Source organism: Nicotiana tomentosiformis, chromosome 1 (assembly GCF_000390325.3).
Source record: "Nicotiana tomentosiformis chromosome 1, ASM39032v3, whole genome shotgun sequence".
Classification (NCBI taxonomy): domain Eukaryota; kingdom Viridiplantae; phylum Streptophyta; class Magnoliopsida; order Solanales; family Solanaceae; genus Nicotiana; species Nicotiana tomentosiformis.
Genome location: NC_090812.1, coordinates 132352074 through 132377881, shown reverse-complemented (window position 1 = coordinate 132377881; position 25808 = coordinate 132352074). Strand labels below are relative to the sequence as shown.

General features: G+C 40.1%; 2 protein-coding genes and 1 non-coding gene across 3 annotated transcripts; 1 reads left to right on the top strand and 2 right to left on the bottom strand.

Annotated features, from left to right (window-relative positions):
* Positions 1–1252: 1252 nt before the first annotated feature.
* On the bottom strand, positions 1253–3214 carry LOC138909853 (uncharacterized). Its single transcript, XM_070201071.1, has 2 exons — positions 2351–3214; positions 1253–2041 (listed from the first exon to the last, which is right to left on the bottom strand). The coding sequence occupies exons 1-2, from the start codon at positions 3212–3214 to the stop codon at positions 1253–1255; spliced, it is 1653 nt and encodes a 550-aa protein (XP_070057172.1).
* Positions 3215–3581: 367 nt separating this feature from the next.
* LOC138909846 (uncharacterized) lies at positions 3582–4151 on the bottom strand. Its single transcript, XM_070201064.1, has one exon. The coding sequence runs from the start codon at positions 4149–4151 to the stop codon at positions 3582–3584; it is 570 nt and encodes a 189-aa protein (XP_070057165.1).
* A 15537-nt stretch (positions 4152–19688) lies between these two features.
* LOC117273276 (small nucleolar RNA R71) lies at positions 19689–19795 on the top strand. The gene has a single exon (XR_004503271.1). It is a non-coding gene; the product is annotated as a small nucleolar RNA R71 (small nucleolar RNA).
* The last annotated feature ends 6013 nt before the right edge of the window (positions 19796–25808 follow it).

Below are 25808 nucleotides of genomic sequence, written 5' to 3'. Positions count from 1 at the left end.
GGAACCTGTTTCAAACCGTACAGTGCCTTGTCCAATTTGAACACATATTCAGGATGTTTATGACATTCAAAACCTGGAGGTTTCTTTACATAGGCTTCTTCCTTTAGAAAACCATTCAGAAATACACTTTTGACATCCATTTGGAACAAGGTGAATTCCATATGTGATGCAAAGGCAATAAGAATTCTGATGGCTTCCATACGAGCAACTGGAGCGAAAGTCTTATCATAATCAATCCCTTCCTCCTGATTGTAACCTTGGACAATCAGCCTTGCCTTGTTCCTTGTAGTGTTTCCATGCTTATCAAGCTTGTTCCTGAATACCCACCTGGTTCCTATGATGATTCTATCTGAGGGTCTAGGTACCAGGTGCCATACTTTGTTCCTTTCAAATTGATGCAGCTCCTCCTGCATAGCTGTGATCTCGTTTGCATCCTTCAAGACTTCCTTAATATTTTTGGGTTCTATTTGGGAGCAGAAGGCTGAGAAGGCAAGTGAATTTCTGGCTTTTGATATAGTTTGGACTCCAGAATCAAGGGGGGTTACTATATTATCGAGAGGATGAGAGCTTTTGTGTTTTCAATTTGGAACCTGAATCTCATTAGTGAAGGAACTAGGTATCCTGAATGATTCCCTTGAATTCCTCTTTCTGCTTCCTGTGGGGTACTTTGAACTGCATCAGCTACTCTTTCTTCAGCTTAAGTGGTTGTGATGTGTGTACCTGGTTCCTCTTGAGTTTGAGAGGAAGAGGTTGCATTGTCTTCATTTGTCTCCTTCATTTGACTCATCATATCTGTCTTTCCATTTGCCATGTCAGTGATCTCTCCTGGAACCAGTAGTGGCTCATTGTCTTGATCATCCTTGTTGCTCTTCTCACCAGATGGAAGTGTCTCGTTGAAGATTACATGAACACTTTCTTCCACACACTGAGTCCTTTTATTGTAAACCTTGTAAGCTTTGCTTTGAGAGGAAAACCCCAGAAAAATTCCTTCATCACTTTTGGCGTCAAATTTTCCAAGCTGATCCTTTCCATTGTTGAGAACATAGCATTTGCACCCAAACGTTCTTAGGTGAGTCAGCTTGGGCTTCCTTCCATTGAGCAGTTCATAGGGAGTTTTGTTCAGGAAGGATCTGATCATGCACCTGTTCACCAAGTAGCAGGCTGTATTTATGGCTTCTGCCTAGAAGTTTTTGGCTATCCCACTATCAATAAGCATTGTTCTAGCCATATCTTCAAGGGTTCTGTTCTTCCTTTATACAACTCCATTCTGCTGTGGAGTTCTTGGAGCTGAGAAGTTGTGGGTGATGCCATTTTCACTGCAAAATTCATCAAACTTGGCATTGTCAAATTCTGTTCTATGATCGGATCTGATGCAAGCCACTTTTGATTCCATCTTCACTTGGATTTTCTTGACAAAGGCTACAAACATTTCGAAGGTCTCATCCTTGGTTCTGAGAAACAGTGTCCAAGTGAATCTTGAGTAGTCATCTACTATCACAAAAATATATCTTTTTCCTCCTTTGCTTGGCACTCTCATAGGGCCACATAGATCCATATGAATGGGTTCAAGTGGCTTTGATGTGCTGACATCCTTCTTTGGCTTGAATGAGTATTTCACATGCTTTTCTCTAGCACATGCATCACACACTCTGTGCTCCTTGAATTTTGAATTTGGAAATCCACGAACTAGGTTCTTCTGTATCAGATTGTTCAGAAGAGAAAAGCTTGCATATCCCAGCCTTCTATGCCATAACTCTGCATTATCATCAACTGCTTTCAAGCAGCTCATATCACCACTTTGTAGATACTCGAAATCAGCAACGTAGATGTTCTTGTATCTTTTGGCTACTAGTACCACTTCACCAGTTACCAAATTAGTAACTGTGCACACCTCTGACAAGAACTCCACCTTATTTCCTTTATCACAGATTTGAAAAACACTCAAGAGACTATACTTCAGACCATTTACATAGAACACGTTCTCAATTGAGTGTGAGAAAGACTTTCCAACTTTTCCAACACCAAGAATGTACCCCTTTTCCTATTTCCAAAGGATACATTCCCTCCTTGCAGGGTTTTTAGTGAAAGGAAGTCCATGGTAATCTCAGTCATATGCTTAGAGCATCCACTGTCCATAATCCATTATTGACTGCTTCCTTTCACTGTTCCCTACACAAATAAATCAAGGGTTAGATTTAGGAACTCAAACAAGTTTGGGTCCCTTGTAATGAGAAAAAGGATGAATGAGAGCTTTTCTAGTCCATGCAGGCAACATACATTTTTATGAGTAGCACCTGGTCCTCTTCCAGTAGTTACTTTTTCAGCAAAAACTTTATTTTTCTAAACAGACTGGACTCTGGCTTGGCAATTTTCCTTGAAATGCCCATTGTTCCCACAGTGGGTACAAAGCAGGTACAGTGACGTACTTGCTATGAGGGTTATAGGGAATTTTATCCCTTTGGAACCCTATTCCCTGCCTGTTTCCACCATTATTAAAGTACATGGCAGTAATAGCATTTGAGGACCGGGTCCACTTAAGAGATTTCTCAAGATCATTTTTTACTTTCTCCAATTCTGCTTGAAGCTGCCTATTTTTCTCAAGCTCAGCACACATACTAGTTTTCACATTATTCAACTCATTTTCAAGTTTAATATGTGCCTCACTAGCTACTTCCTTCCCCTTTTCAGAATTTTCAGGCCTACATTCTGCTTTAAGTCCCTCAATTGTTTCCTCTAGGTCTACGATTACCACTAAGAGATCATCTCTTTCTTGCTCAGTAATGACAACTTTCTCCACTAAGGCACTCTTTTCTCTACTAAAGTTCTCTATGGTTTCTTTCAAGTCAACTACAATTACCATTAAATCATCCCTTTTATGTTCTACACTAGCAATTTTTTCTGTTAGAACCTCCTTCTCATTTTGTAAATTTTCTATAGTTTCCTTCAGGTCAACTACACAAACCACCAAGTCATCTCTAGTCTGCTCAGCATCTCCTAATTCTATGGTCAAGGTATCCTTATCACTCACAAGGCTATGATATGCATCAATCAAGACATTAGCTAATGACATGAGTTTCTTGGGAGAGTAGGATTTCAGATTCCTCTGAACATCCCTAAAGTTTACCTCATCATTGTCATCATCTTCATCATCGTCTGACTGATCCATCAAAGCAAATATTGAGTCATATTTATTTGCTTCATTTTCAACTGCCATCATTTTCTTCTTCTGATTCACTGGAGAAGTCTCCCCATGTTGTAAGAGCTTGCTTTACAATATTGTCAGCTACGTTTTTTCTTTTGAAGCGTTTGTCAGGAACCGGGTTCCTCTTGGCTGCTTTATCAAAGTTGTGCTTGAAATGTTCTTGCTTCAGAAGAGGACAATCCTTGATAAAGTGCCCTCGCTTTCCACACTTATGACAAATGTCATAATTCTTTGGTTTGCTGGAACTGCCTCTCTTTGGTATGCCTCCATTCCATCAAACCATTTTCTAAAATCTTCTGGTAAGGTATGCCATATCGCTATCCTCCTCACTCGAATCATTGTTTTCATCTTTGAGTACCAGGTTCTTCTCCTTCTTTGGTTATCTTCTTTCACTGTCCTTCTTTCTCTTCATCTCATAGGTCTTCAGATTTCCAACCAGCTCATCCATAGTCAGTGTTTGCAGATCCTTGGCTTTAGTAATGGCATTCACTTTGCTCTCCCAGGAGCTGGGCAGAACGCTAAGAATTTTCCTCACAAGCTTGTTCCTTGGGATGATTTCACAAAGTGAGTGTAACTCATTTATGATAGACGTGAATCGTGTGTGCATATCTTGAATAGATTCATCATCCTTCATTCTAAAAGGCTCATACTCAGTTGTGAGCATGTCAATCTTTGACTGCTTTACTTGAGTGGTTCCTTCATGTGCTGTTTGTAAAGCTTCCCATATCTCCTTGGCGGATTGACAGGCTGAGATCCTGTTATATTCATCAGGTCCTATGCCACATACCAAAATCTTCTTGGCGCGAAAGTTTTTCTCCACTGCTTTCCTGTCTGCGTCGTTGTATTCTTTCCTATTTTTTGGCATTGTTACAGCAGGGTCTTCGACCTTCTTTGTTGGGACATATGGACCATCACAAATAACATCCCACAACTCGGAATCTTCTGCCATTATAAATTCGTGCATTCTAGTTTTCCACAAGCCATAATATTGGCCGTTGAATTCGGGGGTCTATAGGTTGATTGTCCTTCCTCGAAGTTTGGTGGAGCAGCCATGATGAGGATCCTTTCTAGGTGTTAACCTTTAAGAAAGAACCCGCTCTGATACCAAATGATAGAATGTATGCGTCCACCAAACTGTATAGAGACCTGGTCCTATACCAGTTCCCACAGAAATAGCTAATGAACCAGTAAGTAAATGACACGAGAGATTTTTACGTGAAAAAATCCCTGCTCAAGGGGATAAAAAAATCACGACCTACACCGGTAGGATTTCAAATTCACTACTGAGCAATTTTTAGATTACAACCTATTACAATCTAGGAATTAAACTCTTAATCCCTCACTAACTTGCAATATACCTATTACAAGCCACTTTGCGATACACCTATTACAAAGACTTCAACTCATTACTAACTCTAGTCATGACACAAACACTAAGGGTTTATGGTTTTCCAAGGTTCTTAATTAAAGCTTCTAAATAAGCAAAGTAGGAATTACAATGAAGAACAAATACAAAGTTACAACTTAACTAAGGACATACAAAAGACTTGTTGTAGGAACTGGTCCGTAGTAGTGTTGTACTTTGTTCTTGATGCACTTGTGACTTCAATACTTGATTATCAGATCTGGAGTGCTTGAATCAATTCACAAAGTGTTCAAGTGATGTTTTGTTGTAATGCTTCTTGTTAATATCCTTTGAATGACATCACTTGGATGATGTAAACACTTGGTTGGAAAAAAGCCCTTCCCAATGGGAAGTGACTGCTACACTGTTTATGCACTGTAGCATGTACAGTGCAGGCAGTCACTTTCCAACTATAGAGTTGACTTCGTACTGCTGTCAGGGAAGCTCCAAGGGATCAGGTCCCTGAGTTGGTTCTTTTCTATCTGAAGTCATACAACTCACATTAGCTTAAGTCTATTAATGGATAAATATACCAAGTGTGCATCAGGTCCTTTATCTAGATCTTGACAATAAGTTTGTTAGATCATCAAAATATAAATCTAAGATACTTTAAACCCATCAGGTCTGTTTTCCTTTCTATCTGAGCTGTATTCCCGATATCTATCTCGTGGGGGCCTCGGTTCTTGATCCACAATTCTTTAGACTTGTCATTTATTCTATTAGGATAAACCAACCTGATGAAGCTCCTAGTTGGTCGTCCTCGACTCTGATCTTTGACTGGTATTTGTTTTGGACATTGGCCCAGGTAACCGCAGGGTACTCTACCAAGTTTTGCTTCAATTATTGGGAAACAACCGAACTTCGTGGGGTGAGTCCTTTAGTAAATACCTGAACGGCCAATCGTCTGCAACCGGGGACAGGTCCATCCGTTCCATCTAGAACCTCGACACGAATTCCCTAAGCATCTCGTTGTCCCTTTTCTTGACTTTGAACATGTCTGATTTCCTTGTTTCGACTTTGATAACGCCAGCATGGGCTTTAACGAAGGCATCTGCAAGCATAGCAAATGAATCAATAGAATTTAGAGGTAAGTTATGGTACCATATCATTGCTCCCTTGGACAAGGTTTTTCCAAAAATTTTCTGCAATACCGACTCGATCTCGTCATCCTCGAGGCCGTTGCCTTTTATTGTACACGTGTAGGAGGTCACATGCTCGTTTAGATCCATGGTCCCATTGTATTTGGGAATATCGGGCATGCAGATCCGTTTCGGAATTGGTTTTGGTGTCGCACTTGGTGGAAAAGGTTTCTAGATAAACTTTTTGGAATCCGGTCCCTTCAATATCGGAGGCGCTCTCGGGATCTGATCGACCCTCGAATTATAAGTTTCCACCTTCTTGTCGTTCACCTCTATCTTCTTCTCACCGGATTCCACCAGTTTTATTAGTGCTTCGAGAATTTTCATCACCTCAGAAGTTTCCCTGGGTCCGGATCCATCGGTTCCTATGACAATCTGTTCCTTTCTCTGAGTATGCTCTCCAACCTGCTCGGGTTCGGCCGCGTTGCGTGCAAGATTTTGACTTTGCGGTTGTGCTATTGCAACCTGATGAGCTTGTACCATTTCAAAAATCAAACGTAAGCTAACTCCATCATCTCTCTCTTCGGGTGCTTTGCGAGCCGGCGACCGAGATGCCCCGTGAATGTTATTTTCGGGATCAGTAGGTAGGTTGATGTTGATAGCAACTTGTGAATTGGCATCGACCGGGTCAGCGATTGGAATGCCATAAGATTCGACAGGGGGCACGCCTTTGCTTGGTACCACGTTATTATTTTCACCGTGGTGGTCTGACTCGGCGTCAACATTCAAGTGAGCATATTGAGAATTTGACATTTTGAATAATCCTGAAATCGAACTTTAAAGAGCAAGTGTAAAGTAGGGTTCGTATTAAACTACCACTATTATCCTTAGCCCTACGGTGGACGCCAGACTGTTTACCCTTAAAATGAGTAACAATTAAATTTGTACGCGGTTTAAAGGATACGTAATTTAATTTAACACGAATGATCAAAGAAACAATAAATATTCGAATTAAAAGAAAGCAAAATGATCAAACCAAATGTGATGAAATAACTAAGCACGACGTTAGGTCCAAATGCTAGAAACTGGTTCCAATCGAGCCCTCGGGAGGGCGCTCGATTTCAGTTGAATGAGATAATAGCTAAAGAACACTTGAACAATTGCTAAAAGATAAAAGTAAACTTTATTGCTTTGATATGTATGCCAATAGTGGTGAAAAAATAAAAAGGTTCTCCTCTTTATATAGTAGGGGAGTTTAAACCCTAGTACAAGTCTAAATAAGGTAGAAATCCTTTTCTTGCTGTGTTTCCAGTAAAACACGATCCACAGTTAATATCGGGCGTGATCCGTGCCGTAATATCTGGTTGATGGCGGATATTTCGGCTCCTCGTTCGTCCTCTTTAACCGTCTTCCCTTTAACCTCGATTATTTGTTTTGCTCGAGCTTGATTCTTCCCATGTTTGGCCATGCCCGATTCCCGACGTATTATTCGTCCCCTCGGGCTCCGACCTATGGGCACCCTCGACCTTACCCGAGCCTGCGTCGAATCATGCTGGCCCTCGTTTCTTCATCGAGAAATCGGGGTAACTTTATCCCCGATTTTACCCGTACACAAACATAATCTACCTATACATGACTTAAAAAAATCAACATGTGATAACTAATGCAACTTCATTCAAGAAAAGCATCTCATAAACCATAAAGCTTTTGAAGCACTTCTTGAAATTGAACAGGTGACCTTAACCCTTGTTCATAACATATGTAAAATGTTTTTTTATCAAGGAGCACCTATAAGCATATACAAACCACCATGTGGGGAGATGGTACCCAATCAGGGGTATCTACTCGATTGGTGATCCGTCACCATAGTGCCACATGCATCTGTCATGAATCCAATCTTGGGATATTGACTCGATCGCTTGAGCCGTCTTACCAATCGTATGAATTTGACATGGGGGTTGCTAACAACATAGGTATAATCTCTATACTGGGATGTATAATCTTAAATCTTTGGGTCCCATACATACTTATGTGACTTAAGAATATTCCCAAAAATCATTTCAAAATATTATTTCACTTTTGACCCTTAAATATAATCTTTAAAATTAGCCTTGAAAGCCCATCTTTCTATTAATCTCATAGAAACATTTCTTTTGGCTCACTTGAAACTCATACAAGAATCATATAACATTATACTTTGGCTCAGGTAACGGTCTTATACTTCTAAAAATGAAATTATCTTTGCGATAAAACCTTTATAATGCATGGCATGCCATTTCATAGTCAAATGAGCCATAAACATCATTTAGACATCACAAAGTACCAAAAACATCATTTGAAGTTCTTTTAAGAACCTAAACATTTTACACGAAGTCCAAAACTTACCATTTAATGCATAAATGACTTTTAACATTTAAACATGGAGCGACTCACACGGTCGCCCCCATGCACGTGAATCCTTATTCAAAACCTTACTCGAAAATATGGAATTCGGAAATTCTATAAGAGAATTAGGCTAAACATACTTCAATTTTCATCTCCACTCACAAACGTAAGCTCCAATCAGTATAATCGCTTCAAACGATTTCAAATAACTTCAATCTGCATCCAACAACTCATTTTCATCAATATTAACTCACAACAACTCAATTGCCAACATTTTTTGCATTTTTCATTCAACCTCATTTCCTCCAACAATTCATATTGTTCAGTTGGGGTAAATTCTTGGTTATTCACCTCAAATTTAGCTAATAAATGATTCAATAGGTTCAGTAGGCTCTTGTAATTTATAATTAAATTTTCATTATTTATATTATGAACTAGGATTTCCAAATTAAACCTTCCAACTAATACAACTCGAAATAAATGCTACTCCATAATTAATCTCAACAACTCCGGATAGATGAGTTTAAAGCATTAGATTTACCTTTTGGAAGTGAAATCCTAATAATTCTCTTTGGTGTTCTTGGCTGATCTTGATGAATCTAGCAATTTTAAGGTGTAATGATACTAGAATTAGTATTAATTAAGTTTAATTAGTGCATAACTTGGATATGAACTCACCTTAGATGACCCATAAGTTCTCTTGCTCGAAACCCCCCTCAAAAGAGCTCCTAAAATTGACCAAAACAAATGAGAGAAGGCTGCCCCACACTGCCTTTAGTAAAGTTTCGTAGCCGTCGCCTTGACAGCGCCTCACGGTGGCAAGATGCTACCATGGTTCCACAACATGAGCGCGGTGCCTTCGACCTTGCATCATACGTTGAAATTTCCCATCCCAAGCAGAATCAAAATAGTCTACACGAAATAACTGGCCGCAAAGGAGATATTCGTTGTCGAGGAGGTGATCCCGAAGCCCGCGATCACAACATCGAAAAGTGAGGAAGTAGCCGAAGAGAAAGGCACCAAATAGCAATCATCGGTCCCGACCCCGATCGGGACGGAAAAACATAGGGAACACTCAATGAACGGGGAAGATGATTACGGGGTCCCGAGATCCTTCATAGCACCCGATGATACCGATGCCACCAAATCAACGATCGAGGAATTGGAGCAGGTCATACTGATCGAGTATCTACAGGACATAAAAGTATACCTGGGCATGAGGTTAACCCCCAAGCTCAAGAAAAAACTTATTTATATCCTAAAAGCTAACACCGATTATTTTTCCTGGTCCCACTTAGATATGACAGGGATCCCACCAGAGGTGGCAACTCATTAATTAAGCTTGGATCCAAAATTCTACCCGGTCAAACAGAAGTGGAAGCCACAGTCCGAAATCAAACATGTATTCATCAAAGATGAGGTATCTAAACTTCTCAAAATAGGTTCCATTCAGGAAGTTAAATATCCGGATTGGCTAGCTAACGTAGTGATCGTACCTAAAAAAGAAAACAAACTTAGAATATGTGTAGATTATAAGGACTTGAACAAGGCACATCCGAAGGATTCATTTCCTTTGCCTAACATCGACTAAATGATCGATGCAATGGCCGGGCACGAGACACTGAGTTTTCTCGATACCTATTCCGGGTACAACTAAATACGGATGGACCCAGATAATCAAGAGAAAACTTCTTTTATAACTGAATTCGACACCTATTGTTATAACGTAATGCCGCTTGGGTTAAAATATTCCGGTGCCACGTATCAACGCCTAGTTAACCGAATGTTCGAGGAACAAATAGGAAAATCAATGAAGGTTTATATTGATGATATGTTAGTTAAATCCCTGCGAGCAGAGGACCATTTGAAGCATTTGCGGAAACCTTCGACATACTGATAAAATACAACATGAAGTTGAACCCGAAAAAGTGTGCCTTCGGAGTCGGCTCAGGAAAGTTCCTCGGTTTCATGATTGTCTAACCGGGGAATAGAGATCAACCCGGATAAGAAAAAAGTCATAGAAGATATCACCGTAGTTGACAACATCAAGGCAGTAAGAAGACTAACCGGGCTGATAGCTGCATTGGTCCGGTCTATTTCGAGGTCATCCAACAAAAGCCACCGATTTTTCTCATTACTAAAGAAGAAGAACAACTTCTCTTGGACCCCAGAAAGTCAATAGGCTTTGGAAGAACTCAAACGCTACCTATCAAGCCATACTTTGCTGCACACCTTGAAGGCGAACGAGCAGTTATACATCTACTTGGCGGTCTCCGAGGTAGCGGTAAGTGGTGTCCTAGTCCGAGAAGAAGAAGATACGCAGTTTTCTATCTATTATGTTAGTAGAACCCTAGACGATGCCGAAACGCGATATCCGCACTTAGAGAAATTAGCGCTCTCCTTATTAAGCGCATCTAGGAAACTAAAACCGTACTTTCAATGTCACTCTATATGTGTTATGACCTCTTATCTGCTAAGAAATGTTATGCATAAACCCGAGCTTTCAGGTCGGCTAGCAAAATGGGCCGTAGAGGTTAGCGTGTACGATATTGAGTACAAACCCCCAACAACTATAAAGTCTCATATTTTGGTAGACTTTGTGGCCGATTTCACACCGGCCTTGATCCTCGAGGTCGAGAAAGAATTATTACTTTCCCCGGGGACTAGCTCGGGGGTCTGGACCCTATTCATCGATGGTGCATCCAACGCGAAAGGGCCCGGGTTAGGAATCGTACTAAAACCATCCACGGGTAATGTAATAAGGCAATCTATTAAAACTGTGAAATTGACTAACAACGAAGCCGAATATGAGGCTATGATTGCAGATCTAGCACTGGCTAAGAGCCTGTGGGCTAAGGTGATCGAAGCCAAGTTCGACTCCCTCCTCGTGTTTAACCAAGTCAACGGGACATTTGAAGTAAAAGATGACCGAATGCGGAGATATTTGGATAAGTTACAAGTGACATTACACCAGTTCAAGGAATGGACATTACATCATGTATCCTAAGATCAAACTAATGAGGCCGATGCCTTGGCTAATCTAGTGTCGTCAGTCGACTCCAATGAATTCAATTCCGGAGCGGTGGTACTATTGATGAACTCAGTGATAGAGGAAGGTCACGCCGAGTTAAACTCAACAAGCTTAACCTGGTATTGGAGAATCAAATACATAGACTACCTTCAGAAAGGGAAATTGCCTTCGGATCCCAAAGAATTTAGGCCCTACGTACTAAGGCTGCCAGGTTTAGCTCTATTGGAGGAAAATTATACTGAAGTTCATTTGTTGGATCGTTAGCAAGGTGCTTGGGTTCTGGGGAGACCGACTACGTGATGAGGGAAGTACACGAGGGTACTTGTAGAAATCATTCGGTAGCAGAATCCTTGGTTCGAAAATTGATCAGAGCCGGTTATTACTGGAACGAGATGGAAAAGGATGCGAAAGACTTCGTTCAAAAGTGTAACGAATGTCAGAGGCACGCCCCAATGATCTACCAACTAGGGGAGATGCTTCACCTTGTCCTTTCCCCTTAGTCGTTTATGAAATGAGGAATGTACATCATCAGTCCCTTGCCGTGGGCACCCGGCAATGCCCGATACATCTTACTTATGACCGATTACTTCTCCAAGTGGGTCGAAGCACAGGTGTTCGAGAAAGTTAGGGAAAAGGAAGTCATTGACTTCATTTGGGATCATATAATATGCAAGTTCGAGATACCGGCCGAGATCACGTGCGACAACGGGAGGCAGTTCATCGGCAGCAAGATTAATAAATTTTTTGAAGATCACAAAATCAAAAAGATTTTATCGACACCCTACCACCCAAGTGGGAACGGTCTAATAGATTCAACAAACAAAACTATACTGCAGAACCCGAAGAAGAGGTTGACCGACTCGAAATGAAAATGGAATTTATTTTTGCCCGAGGTCCTATGGGCATATCGAACAACTTCGAAGTCAAGCACCGGTGAAACACTATTCTCTGTAGTCTACGACGCAGAAGCTTTGATTCCGGTAGAGGTAGGAGAACCAAAACTAAGGTTCCAATATGCTACGGATACATCAAATGATGAGGCCATGGCCATGAGTATAGATTTAGCAAACTAAAGGCGAGAAGCCGCCCTAGTCCGGTTAGTGGCCGAAAAGCAACGAATGAGGAGATATTACAACCGAAGGGTAAACCTTCGACACTTCCAAGTCGGGGACTTGGTGCTAAGGAGGGTTACACTGCATACTAAGAACCTGAATGATGGGAAACTAGGCCCGAACTGGGGAGGACCGTACAATGTCATCGGTATAACTGGGAAAGGCTCATAGCAGCTCGAGTCCGGAAATGGGTACAACTACCCAACAATTGGAATGTGGCACATTTAGAGCGATACTACTGCTAACGTATGAACACAATCTTCTTTGTGGTTTATTACGCTTTGAACTAACCCGTGCAGGTACTCAGTCGAAGTCAAATCTAAGGATTATGTCTGAAAGCACGCGTTGCACTCTTTTTCCCTTGCACCAGATTTTTTCCGAAGTGGGTTTTACGACAAGGTTTTTAACGAGACAACAGTAAAGCATGCTACCCTAGTTTGGAAGACCGGTCTAAGACTGGGAAATTTGGGCTACTAAATCCCGGAGGCACTAAGCTTAGTAGGCAGGGCCCAATCACGAAAGGCCCCGGCCAACTTAAACGACTCGGAGACGCCTGAGTCCGTACTTGAAAAGTAAGGTCCTTACATATTTTTAATACACAAAAGACTACTTCAGACCCATTCAAGTTCCTCGGTCTTGAATTACAGCCATGAAAAGAGCCATCTTCGGCAAAGAATAATTTTGTCTGGTTAAAACGTTTAAAATTTTTAACAAAGACTTTGTTTTTTATTGGGACCTCCGAATTCAAAGCAATTCAGAGTTATTACTTAATACAAGCCTCATCCTGGCTTTAGGATAACGAATAATTAAAGTGATGCTAAGGCATCGACGACATATTATAAGTCTTTGACATAAACAAATACAGAAATATAAAAGACACAATACATAGCCGAAGAATTTTTTTGTATATACACAATACACATGTACCAAAAGGTATTTACAGAGGCACTGTGAAACGGCCTCAAAATACAAAATACAAAAGGAAACAAAAAATAAACTAAGACATTTTCTGCCTAGTCTTCATCGGTATCCGACTCGCTGCCCGAACAATCGGGTTGATATCTCGCTTTGGCCTCAGTATCAAGCCTCTTCGCCCCATCGATCTCGGCCTCTAGTTCAATCCCCCAAGCATGGATCTCCTCAAGGATCTCTCTACGAGACAGCCACTTCACATAATTGGCCTTCGTTATTACACGAGCCTCGTCTACCTCCACATCATTCTTGTACTGGGCCAACATGTCCTAAAATTCGGAGGACTCGTTCGAGGTCGCCTCCAATTTGGACTTCAACACGGTATATTCTTGTTTAAGAGTATCCCGTTCTGTAACAGCCGAGTCGAGTTGTGCCCGGAGCTCCTCATTTAGCCGAGACCACTTGTTGGCATTTTCCCTCATTACCCGAAGCTATACTTTGGTCGACGCCAAATTATCTTTGGTGGCATCCTGCTTCAAGGCCAGGAGATCTATTTTACTCCTCAACTCCTCGACTGAGGCTTTGAGCTCATCCATCTTGGCCCTAAGCTGGTCGATCAGGTCTATCTTCTCTTAGACCTGCGAGGTTGCAGCGTTAGCATTTGCGCTTAGCCTCTCGTTATGAATCTCAAACACTCTTACCTTTTCGACCAGAAGGGCGTGTTCCCGTTTCACCTTCGAGGCCTCTTTTTGAGCTATTTCAAGCTCGGCTTAGAGGACGGAGTGGTCCTTGAGGACTACATCTTTCTCTTTACAAAAAGCTTTGTACATGTACTTTTGCTGGACCTACTCCTTGAGCTCAAACTCGAGGTGATTCACCTCCATTTAAGACCAATGGAAGCTTTCATGATGAAGCACCGAGGCCTGAAGCATAGAAAAGGAAAAATTGTTAAAATCCGCTAAGGCAAAATGAACTCTTTGAAGATGTGATGGTATGAAAGTATACTTTGTTCAGCGCCTGCTGTGCCTCATTGAAGAGGCTCGACGCGTCCACCTTGTTCATCTTCACTTGGTCCTCTTCGGTTACCGAGGAACGAAGGTAGATGGCCACACCGACCATCCAGGATAACATCCTCGTATCCGTCGGTACTGTGAACATGACTGTCTTTTTCAAGTTAGGGTCCACACTCAGGGTGGGGAACTGCTTCCCGAGCTTTGGGCTAGAACTCGGCCCAACTGACCCCCGTGGCACATCCCTTTTCGGGATCTCTAGGTGGCAAGAACCGGAGTAGTCTTCTAGCATGCCGACATCTACACCTTCAGAAAACAAATTAAGGGCTTCATCCGCGGCCCGAGCCTCATCGAAAAGAGGCTCCATGTGAGACGGTGACTCCGAGACATCAATGACGTCGGCAGCTTCTCTCGGAACTGGAGTAGCTTCTCGAGAGGCAGTAGCCACTAGCTCTTCCTCGGCCCCCCGAGCTGAAGAGGGTTTAGACTTACAGTCACCCCCCTCCGGTGCTACCAGCTCTTGTGCAGCGTCGGCTGGCTCGTGGATGACAAACTCTATGTCATCATCTTTGGGGTAGTCCTAGAGTCGGTAGAGAGAATCATGGTCCGGTACCCTGGCCCGAGTACTTTTCTTGGTACTCTTTCTGACCCTGGCCACGATCCTCTTCTACTTGGCCTCGTCGGGAGCGTCCGAGGGGTCAGGGGACCTTTTCTTCTTTCATGTCTTCTCCTCCTTCTTCGTAGTAGCCTCGAAAGTGGGTTGCACTGAGGCTGAGGGTATTTCAGATGGGGACGAGGCCACGACTTCGGTAATTTCCCGAAGCTCGATAGTCTTTGATGAGCATAAAACACATACTTAAATTTTAGTCAAATATAGTATAGTATAATATCGTATCCACATGGATTTGATTTAAATAATATTATTGTGTTTCTAGCTTACTTGATATCCAAGATGATCAACAATTGAGATGTATATGATTTCTAACTAAAATTAACTAAGAGTCTAAAAGGATTGACTAATGACAATCGGCACAAGTAACAAGCAAGAAAGTTATCAGTGGGAGAAAATAGGGATGATAGGATAGGTGCAAGATAATTGTTTAGGATCTAACTCTAGATACTTCACTTCTAATGTTTAAGTGCGTCTCTCGAATTCACTCAATTATTGGTTCAAACGTTCACCAAAAATTTCTCTCTCGATAAAGTCTTAACCTCACAAGATGAACCAATTTAAGCACGTGAAGTTATGCAAGAATGCATAGTGAATTGGTCTTTAGGAAAACCTCTTTCAATTATTCTCCTAACTAGGTTTAATCAATGACTCAACTAGCCCCTTTCGATTACTAAGAAGAATTAATGAACTCAACAAACAATATAATGCAAAGATATCACAAGTTATGCCTCTCTCGATTACATGAACAAGCGAATATAGATGCAATAGTTAAATCATCCAAAACGCTTCAATACATAAAACTAGAGTTATAATCTACAAACAATCATCAATACACCAAATCCATCAAAACCCTAAAAGGGAACTACTCCATAGATATGGAGAAATTCATCACAAATAAATGTAAAGTATAGAAAAATATAAATTCAATCCAAACTCGGGTCTTAAGTGAGGAAGGAATGATGAAATCCTTGTGCTTTTGCTCTTCCAACTCCTCCTTAGGTTCCTTAGGTCGAATATATATCAAAAGTCCATAAAATGATGTTTTCCCATGTATTTATACCAAGTAGGGTCGGGCACAGACGAAATCACCTTTTTCTAGCCGAAATAGCTATATTTACTCTGTAAAAAATACACAGCCGCATGGGGCGACGCGCCATGCGGGGCATTAGTGGGGAAATCCAGAGAGTTAATTTTTTCACTTTCGGGAATTTTGCACTAGCGCCCCGCGCCCCGCTACGCATGGTGCGGGGAGGTAGTGCAATTTTCTCAGAGTAATTTTGTTTTCTCATTTTTTGACATCCAGACTTAGTCCTCAACCCCAGAACGTGATTCCGACTTAATTTCTTGGGCTTTTACTCAGACTTCAAGATCCAAATAGCTCAAATTCACTCCATAACATCTACATAGCTCGGAATCACTCTTATAAGGCATAAAACACACAATAAGTGAAGAACACTATCAATTAAAGCTTAAACACAAGTAAAGTGCAGTGAATTAAAGTGCAATAAGCAACTAAAATACAAGATTATAGCCTACCATCAACACCTCATACTTAAACCATTGCTCATCCTCGAGCAAGCAAACTACACTTCACATAGACACGACCTTTTTAAACAACTCTCATAACTCATCACACCAAGAATAATTAAAACAGATCAAGTACAATACCGTGACATCCTAGCCTCAAGATTTGACTCAAAAGCACCACACATTTTTCACAACCCACTCACTTACTCTAACACAGAGGTCAATCATTACCTTTCCTTCATGAATCAAGTGCTCTCACACAACAATAGAGAGTAGTTCCACACACAATAAAATTTAAGAATAATTAGGAACTCCAGATAGAAAGAATTCACTCACTCTCAGAAACAACATCCATATACCACAAAAGACGTACCATATGCTTGCCTGTAGTGTACTACTCTACTAATCGAGCTTATTCAGTCAAGGATCAAGTAGGACTTTAACTGGTTGTAATGTAGGCTGCAGAATGGGTAGGATACATTTAGATATAATAGTGACTACATCTCCCTAAGCACTTTAATACATACATTTCATTGTTCAAAACCCCATACTTATGTTAAACCATAACTCCACCTTCACATCAATATACATTAACTCCCTACTTCTTTAAGAACAATTACATCAAGAGTCACCACTATCACATAATATTTTGCACAATAATACAACTATTTTTTTTCTTTTTCAATTCAAGTTGCTCTTACTTTTTCAATATAGTGCACCTTTCTTCTTATTTCATTAGTTCCACTCAAAAGCTAACCCAACCACCCTACACTTCAACTTTTACAAAGTTCATACCAAATTCAAGTGCTCACGAGAGATACAAGGTTCGAATAGATGGTCAATTTAAGCAAATGGGTACGGCTTGTAATGTGGTTTCCAAAGAAATAGGATTACAGGCTCAAAGGGGTTAACTACGATACATTACAATTAGGTGGGTAAAAGTATATAACTGGCTCACTTCCAAGACTGGATACAACTACTATTTCGCTTTGCAAACACACGAGGCAAGTTCTAGACATCAAATGCAATGCACTGTATAACACAAAACCGCGCACACACGTGGCATATAACTCACTCAAGATTGGACTATCATGACACTCTAGTCGAAATAGTTAAGATCATACAGTTTAAGGTACTTATACAGAGTCAAAAACTGATCCTAAGGGACACAACTAAAGCACTCACTATTCTCAACGTATAATAGAGTCAAGAGCTATTGCCTTCCATTCAAATCATAGCACAAGGTTTCCTACTCCTAACAAAAATAAAAACTAGCAACACCTGGTTCAAAAACCCTTGGAAAAGAACCGCGACACAAAAGAAAAACCAAGGGAGAATTAATACACTACCTAACAAAAGAAAATCTTTTTGTTTTTTTCTTTCAACTTTAATCCCTCAAGAAACTCGTCGAATGATATCCATTGTCGGGAAAAATCAAATTTTTTTCAATTTTTATGTTTTGTTTTCCAATTTTCCAACTACTACAATTAATCAAACCTAACACATATACATACAACATACAATTATCCCCCACCCCACACTTTAAGTTGTGCCATGTCCCCATGACACACAATTAAAAAGCATAAGGTAAAGGAAACTTCCCTGAGTATCTAGTCAGTGTCTGAGTCGAAGTCGGGCTCCATTATTCGTTCCCGAACTAATGGACACATCCATGCAGACAACCTCTTCTCAGCCTTTTTGGGGTACACCCCACACTTATCTTTCTCGCTATGTGCAGCCTTCTCTTTCGAGCCCTTCACTTTCCACTCAACACTAGCAGCTAATTTTTACTTCTGTGCTCCCTTTTCTTCATTCATCTTGAAAGTTACAATTTTCTCACCCACTCTAAGCATGAGTTTCCTCTCTTATATATCTAATATTGCTCTTCCTATTGCTAAGAATAGTCTTCCTAGGATGATGAGGACCTTATTTTTCTCCTCCATATTCACCACTATAAAATCTACAAGAAATACAAACTTATCCACCCGAACTAACGTATCTTCCACTGTCCCCTCGGGTATTAGAGTCATTTGGTCTGCCAGCTGCAACCATATTGGTATCGACCTTATCTCTCCGATCTCCTTCTCTAGTTTCCTGTAAATAGATAGAGGCATTAAATTAATTGAGGCACCAGAATTACATAAAAACTTATCAAAATTAATAGTTCCTTAAGAGAATGGTATAGTAAAACTCCCTGGACACTTTCGTGGGAGTTTATTTTGCAATATCGCACTACAATACTCTGTGAGCTTGACCACTGAAGCCTCATATATTTTCCTCTTCTTTGTAAGGATCCCTTTCAAAAACTTATCATAAGCCGGCATTTGTGAGAGCACTTCTGTGTATGGAAAATTTACATGCACCTGTTTCAGCATATCCAGAAATCTCCCAAACTGCTTGTCCAGCTTTTTTCTACTTTGCTTTTGAGGGAAAGGTAGAGCAGGCATATGTTCGCTCTCCTCATGTTCCTCCCTTCTTGATTTTTCTTCATTCTTCTTCTTCTCTATTTTCATCAGGCCTTTCTTCTTCTTGTCATCATTACTCTTCAGCTGCCCCTTACTTTTTTTTAAGTATCTCATCTTTTTGGATCGGGGTGGGATCTTTCAACACTTACCCATTTCTCAAGGTTACATCATTCACCGTTTCTTTAGGATTCTTTTCTGTATCAGCGGGAAGAGTTCCTGGAACCCTCTCAGATAATATTGTTGTAATCTGTCCCATATGCTTCTCCAAATTTTGAATTGCTGCCCTTTGTATCTAAAGTCGTTCATCAGTTTTCACAATGAAGGCCTTCATAAGAACTTCTAAACCAGGCTGATTGGGATGTTGAGGCTGAATCTGCTGCCTCTAATGATTCATAAAACCAGGAGCTCCTTGTCCCTGTAATCTGGGGTTGTTTTGTTGCCATGTATTTGCAGTACCCCCAGATGAACTCCATGAAAATACGGGGTACTTCTGACCCATTGCATTAAAGTTATACTTTCCCACAACATTCACTTCCTCAGTTGAGGCTTGACACTCATGAGTAGGGTATCCTCTTCCACATATATCACAAGCTGCATGACGCTCATTTTCTATCGAGGCTAAGGTCAACTTTCGTATTTCTTTAGCCATAACATCAAGCTGCACCTGCACAGATGTGTTAGCATCAACCTAGTGAACACCAGTCGATCTTCTTCTTTCAGCACTCTCAGAGGGCCACTAATTTTTATCTTCAGATAACTCATCAAGAATTGTAACTATCTCCTCTGGAGTATTCTTCATCAATGGGCCTCCAACTGCATTACTCAATGTTCTACCCGAGGTTGGTGTCAATTCATCCCAAAAGTCCTAGAGTTGCATCCAGAGTTCAATTCCATTATGTTGACACTTTCGAACTATCTCCTTAAACCTCTCCCATGCTTTAAAAACAATTTCATTATCTTTCTGGCAGAAGTTATGAATTTCTCTTCTAAACTTGCCCGTCTTAGCTGAGGAGAAATATTTATCAAGGAATATTTTGGTCATCTCCTCCCATGTCCTGATCAATCCCGTGGGCAAATTTCGAAGCCACTTCTTTGCATCATCTTTGAGTGAAAAAGGGAATGCCCTTAAGTACAAAACATCTTGTGATACCCCATTGTATTGAAAGGTGTTCATAATCTCCTCGAAGTCCATTTGATGTGTGTTTGGATCTTTGTTTGGCTTCCCTCTGAAGATATAACAATTCTGAAGTGTTTGAAGCAACCCTTGCTTCAACTCGAAATTGTTTGCTACAATTGGAGGTGGTCTAACACTTGATAATACTTGATTGTAGACCGGTCTAGCATAATCGCCAAGTGGTCTCCTAGGCACGAGAGCTATATTTTCGAACTGGTCTGCAGCCAAGGGTTGATTTTGAGCAATTATCCGACACCTCTCTTCTTCATAGATAATATGTGCATCTCTAATAGCTGCTTCGCAGTATCCGTGTAGCTTGTTCTCGTCGTGGAGCTGCTTCTCTCATAGCCAAATCTATATTATCCTCACCGTTTCTAGCCATAAGTTCTTTGGTTGAGGATTGCCCAAGCTTTTCTGATGTCTCGGCGAGATTTATTTCCTTCCTCAGATGTCACAGTTATTTTTTAATTTTTGGCTCGTATGATAGCACTTCCTTCATAAAAGTCTGAGTCATGCACCAATCTTAACCTGTAACCTGCGCTCAGTCCAGGAATACCAACCATAAAAAGAGAAAAATAAACTAAGAAAAAAACAATTCATGAATTAGCACTACAAACTATTTCAAACACTATTGATTGCCAATCCCCGGCAACGACGCCATTAATTGACGAGCGCAAAACACACACTTAAATTCTGCTCGCTAGTCAAATATAGTATAGTATAATATCGTATCCACAGGGATTGGATTTAAACAATATTATTATAGTTTCTAGCTTGCTTGCTATCCAAGATGATCAATAATGAGATGCATATGATTTCTAACTAAAATTAACAAAGAGTCTAAAATTATTGACTAATGACAATCGACACAAGGAACAAGCAAGAAAGTTATCAGTGGGAGAAAATAGGAGTTGATAGGATATGTGCAAGATAATTGTTTAGGATCTAACTCTAGATAATTCACTTCTAATGTTTAAGTTAGTCTCTCGAATTCACTCAATTATTGGTTCAAATATTCAGCAAAAACTCCTCTCTCGATTAATTCTTAACCTCACGAGATGAACCAATTTAAGCACGTGAAGATATGCAAGAATACGTAGTGGATTAGTCTTTAGAAAAACCTCTTTCGATTATTCTCCTAACTAGGTTTAATCAATGATTCAACTAGCCTTTTTCGATTACTAAGAAGAATTATTGAACTCAACCAACAATATAATGCAAAGATATTACAAGTTATGCCTCTCCTGATTACATGAACAAGTGAATATAGATGCAACAGTTAAATCATCCAAAATGCTTCAATACATAAAACAAGAGTTATAATCTACAAACAATCATCAATGCACCAAATCCATCAAACCCTAAAAAGGAACTACTCCATAGATATGGAAAAATTCATCACAAATAAATTTAAAGTATAGGAAAATATAAATTCAATCCAAACTCGGGTCTTGAGTGCGGAAGGAATGATGAAATCCTTGTGCTTTTGCTCTTCCAACTCTTCCTTAGTTTCCTTAGGTCGAATATGTGTCAAAAGTCCAGAAAATAATATTTTTCCACGTATTTATACCAAGTAGGGTCGGGCCCAGACGAAATCACCTTTTCCTAGCCGAAATAGGATATTTACTTTGTAAAAAATACACAGGCGTGCCGCATGGGGTGACGCACCATGAGGGGCATTAGTGGGAAAATCTTGAGAGCTGGTTTTTTCACTTTCGGGAATTTTGCACTAGCGCCCGCTACGCATGGCGCGAGGCGGTATGATACCGACTTTTGACATCCAGACTTGGTCCTCGACTCCCGAACGTGATACCGACTTAATTTCTTGGGCTTTTACTCAGACTTCAAAGCTCCAAATAGCTTGAATTCATTTCATAACATCTATATAGCTCAGAATCACTCCTACAAGACATAAAACACATAATAAGTGCAAAACACTATCAATTAAAGTTCAAACACAAGTAAAGTGCAGTGAATTAGAGTGTAATAAGTGACTAAAATACAAGATTATAGCCTACCATCAGTCTTGGGCAAAACTGTGAAAAGGAAGGACTTAGTCAAAATTACAATAAAATAAGAATAACTTAGGAGAAAATTCAATTAGGAGAAGAAGGACACTCACCGTGGGAACGAGCCTCCCATTTTCCTTTAGAAAGTTTGCACCACTCACGCTCGGAGTATGTCAATTGTTTGCAAATGCCCTCGACCCACTCCCTAAAATGGGGGACTACGTTGGGGACTCGAGTGACGGATGCATATCAGGAAAGACAGGTAATGAGAAAGAGGAGTAAATTCAAAGGGTCATTTTGACAACTTAAAAGGGGATGAACTTACATGTTGAGTTCCACTTCTCAAGGAATAGCAAGAACTCGGAGGGAATGAGATCTTCAATTTTTATCCGAAAAATCTCCCCTACCAGCCTCGGTCCCTGTCCTCGTAGATGCTCGAGAAGGGAGCCTTCTTTGCCCCGTCGGTAAAGCTTGATTAATCCCCCTCGGAAGATTCGAGGGCTGTAGACACAGAGCAGATGGTTGATCGTGAACCGTTGCTCCTCCGTGTTGTTGGCAAAATTGCGGAGGAGAGTCACAATCCTCCAAAATAACGGATAGATCTTCCCGAGGCAGACCTCGTACCTCTTACAAAAGTCGAGGACCACCGTGTCCATCAGGCCAAGCGTGAAGGGGTACGTATAAATGCTTAAGTGCCCCTCCACGTGCGTTGTGATGTCCTCATCTGGATCGGGGATGACTACTTCCTTTCCTTCCCACTTGCAATCCTCCCGGACAACTGGGAGCATGTCTTCGGTGATGGAGCATATATACGTCCATGCCTTCTCATCTCGATCTCCTTGTTTGGACGCTTTTTTCGACCTTAAAGTCATTATATATGGAGCAGCCTCCGAGGATAAAATCTTTAAGAGTGGGTTCCGGAGCTACTACCAGAAGGATCGCTTCGGTATCAGCAATAGGGTTAGAGGTTGAAGGAGTAGTGTTTTGAGGCACCAATTTTGAGGTTTTTGCCATCTTTATTTGTGAATATGAAGGTTTGAAGGCTGATATGAAGATTTGAAGATGGGTATGAAGCTTTGAAGGTCTAACTTGAATATTTTAAGGCAAAGTATGAAGATTTGAAGATTGAAGATGTGAAGAACAATTTGTGAAGATTTGAGGGAATGATGAGCAAGTAAAAAATTTGAGTGTAACTGAAGAAGATTCAAAATTGCAAAGTGAAAAAGTGAAAAAAAGGAAACATGAGCTTTTATAGGAGGGAAATAATAAATGCGTGATGCTTCACATTTGATGCCCACCGAGGATGGTCGACCGGCGGCTAACACGTGTCTGAAGTCAGAACGACGTGACTGATGGGACGTTTCACTGACTTGTCAACTCGCTTGCGGCGTACAGAGAAAGGAACCGGGGTCAGTTAATCACTTCTCGTCGTTCCTATAAATCTACTCTCCCAAAGTGAGCGGACTATCTGTGTAGGGTAAAATCGGGGACAAAGCTACCCCTGATTTTCCAGTAAAGAAACGAGAGAACAACGCGATCCGCTATGACCTCGGGTAAAGCCGAGGGCTCCCATAGATTAGAGCCCGGGGAGGATGAATGATGCGTCGAGAACCGAATACGGCCAAATATGGGAAGAATTGAGTTCAAGCAAAATAAAAAACCGAGACTAAAAGAAAGATGGATGGGAAGGACAAATGAGGGGCCGAAATATCCGCCCTTAACCGGATATTACAACATAAATCCCCGCCCGGTATCAACGGCGTATCACGCTTTATCAGAAGAAAAAGATTTTTACCTTATTTATACTTGTACTAGGATTGAAATTCCTTTACTATATAAATGAGAGAACCCTTTTATTTTTGAGACCATTGTTAGCACCCATATCAAAGCAATAAAGTCAAATTGTTCTCTAATTACTGTTCAAAGTATTCTTCAGCTGCTTATTTGTTTAGTTACAACCGGGCCTGTTTCGAGGGCTTATTCGGAACCAACATTTAGTGCTCATCATAAAGCCAGGCTTAATCATCCATTGTGTTTGGTTTGATTGTTTTGTTTTTCTTTAATTCAATCATTTACTGTTCTTAGATCATTTGTATTAAATTAAATTATATATCTTTTAAATCGTGTATAAATTCAATTGTTACTCATTTTATAAACAAAGACAATAAAGTACAAAGAGTGAGAGCATGTGTGTTTATGAGAATTAGTAATATTTTCAATAAAAGTTGGAAGGGAATTTAAGATTGGATGTATTACTATTATCGTACCTCTTAGAGCATAAATATTTTTTTACTATCACGCGTTATATAAAAATATTCTAATTTTGATAAGTCATATGATGATCTAATTTTTCTCTTTTAAGGATTTTAATATGAAATTTAGCTTTGATTTTTTAAGTCTATTTTGTTAAAGATCATTTTCTATTTTGAATGTTCAATTTATGAGTTCGTGAAGTATATCGGTGAATAAATTTTAAAATTGGTGATATCGCGAGTTTTGGAGCTAACGGAAGAAAATATTTATACATGAATATAATTTATAACTGTATCTCTTCTATCTCGATTAAGTTGATAACAAGATTATATGGTATATTCAATATTTTTTTTGCATGACTGCGCAAAACACGAATAACTTGACTAGTTTGAATATATTTCTAGTCTCCACCAAAGTATATGAAATAAGGTTACACCCATTATTCTTGGTTTCCAACATTGGTCCCTCATTAATTTGCTAGTGTCGGATAGGACACCGTGCGATGGATCAAGCACGTACTTTTTAGCGTTGATACACGAAGCTAAGAACATTCCTCGTAGTAGCCTAACCCGTGGGTGTCACTTTACCAAACTATCTTTTCAATTCCCTAAGTACCATTAAATCTAGGCCTTTTTTACCAATCTGTATCACGCGTCTTGAATTAGTTTCACTTCTCTTAAATCTTAAGTACAAATATGTATGTCTTTCACAAAATATAAAAAGTTCAAATTTCTCTCTTCCAACGAGAGTTGCTTGTTAAAATCGGAGGGTTTGAATCCTCGGAGACTTTCATATCCGCGTTATAAGGCATTCTGCTTTGACTTCTATCTTTGTGCCCTATGTAATTCTTGGAAGCCAAGGTTCTATCATATTTCTAAAAGCAACATTACGTATTTCGTTTCCCAATTTCAAACCTACTTATCCCACCTCATATGTGGGGATCTCTTAGTGAGTTAATCTCTTTTAATGATCATTCTCACCCAAAAAGGGGATCACATAAATTGATTTGTGTGCGTATTTCTGTGTCGTTGACACATGCAAAAAAAGTAACCCAAGAGTTAATCAAAGGTAGAGCCATTCTTGTATAACTCTCATTTCTATCCAAATGATCTTATAATATCTTACCAATAGGAGTTAAGGCATCAATTTATCTTCCTTTTCTTGGACTATGTAACAATCCAATCGGTTATTTTGAGTTCTAGGAACTCATTTCTCTATTTGTGACTTTCCGTAGATTTATTTGGTTCTTATGACATGTGCATGTAATGATCCAGCCGGTCATTTTGAATATTTTAGCTCGTTTTCCCTATTTGATGCTTTACATATATGTATTTATAATTACAGGACTTGCCGGGGTGGTTGGTTTAGTTTCAGAAAAGTTTTGGTTTGAGTTGGACACTTAGTCCCTTGGTTGAAGGCTTAAGTTGTAAGAGTTGATCAAAGTTTGACTTTTATGTAGATGACTCCGAAATGACATTTTAATAGTTTTAATAGTTTCATATGGTAATTTTGGACTTAGGCGTATTTCTGAATTTGGAGGTTCCTACGTCATTTTGGCTTGAATTGGCGAA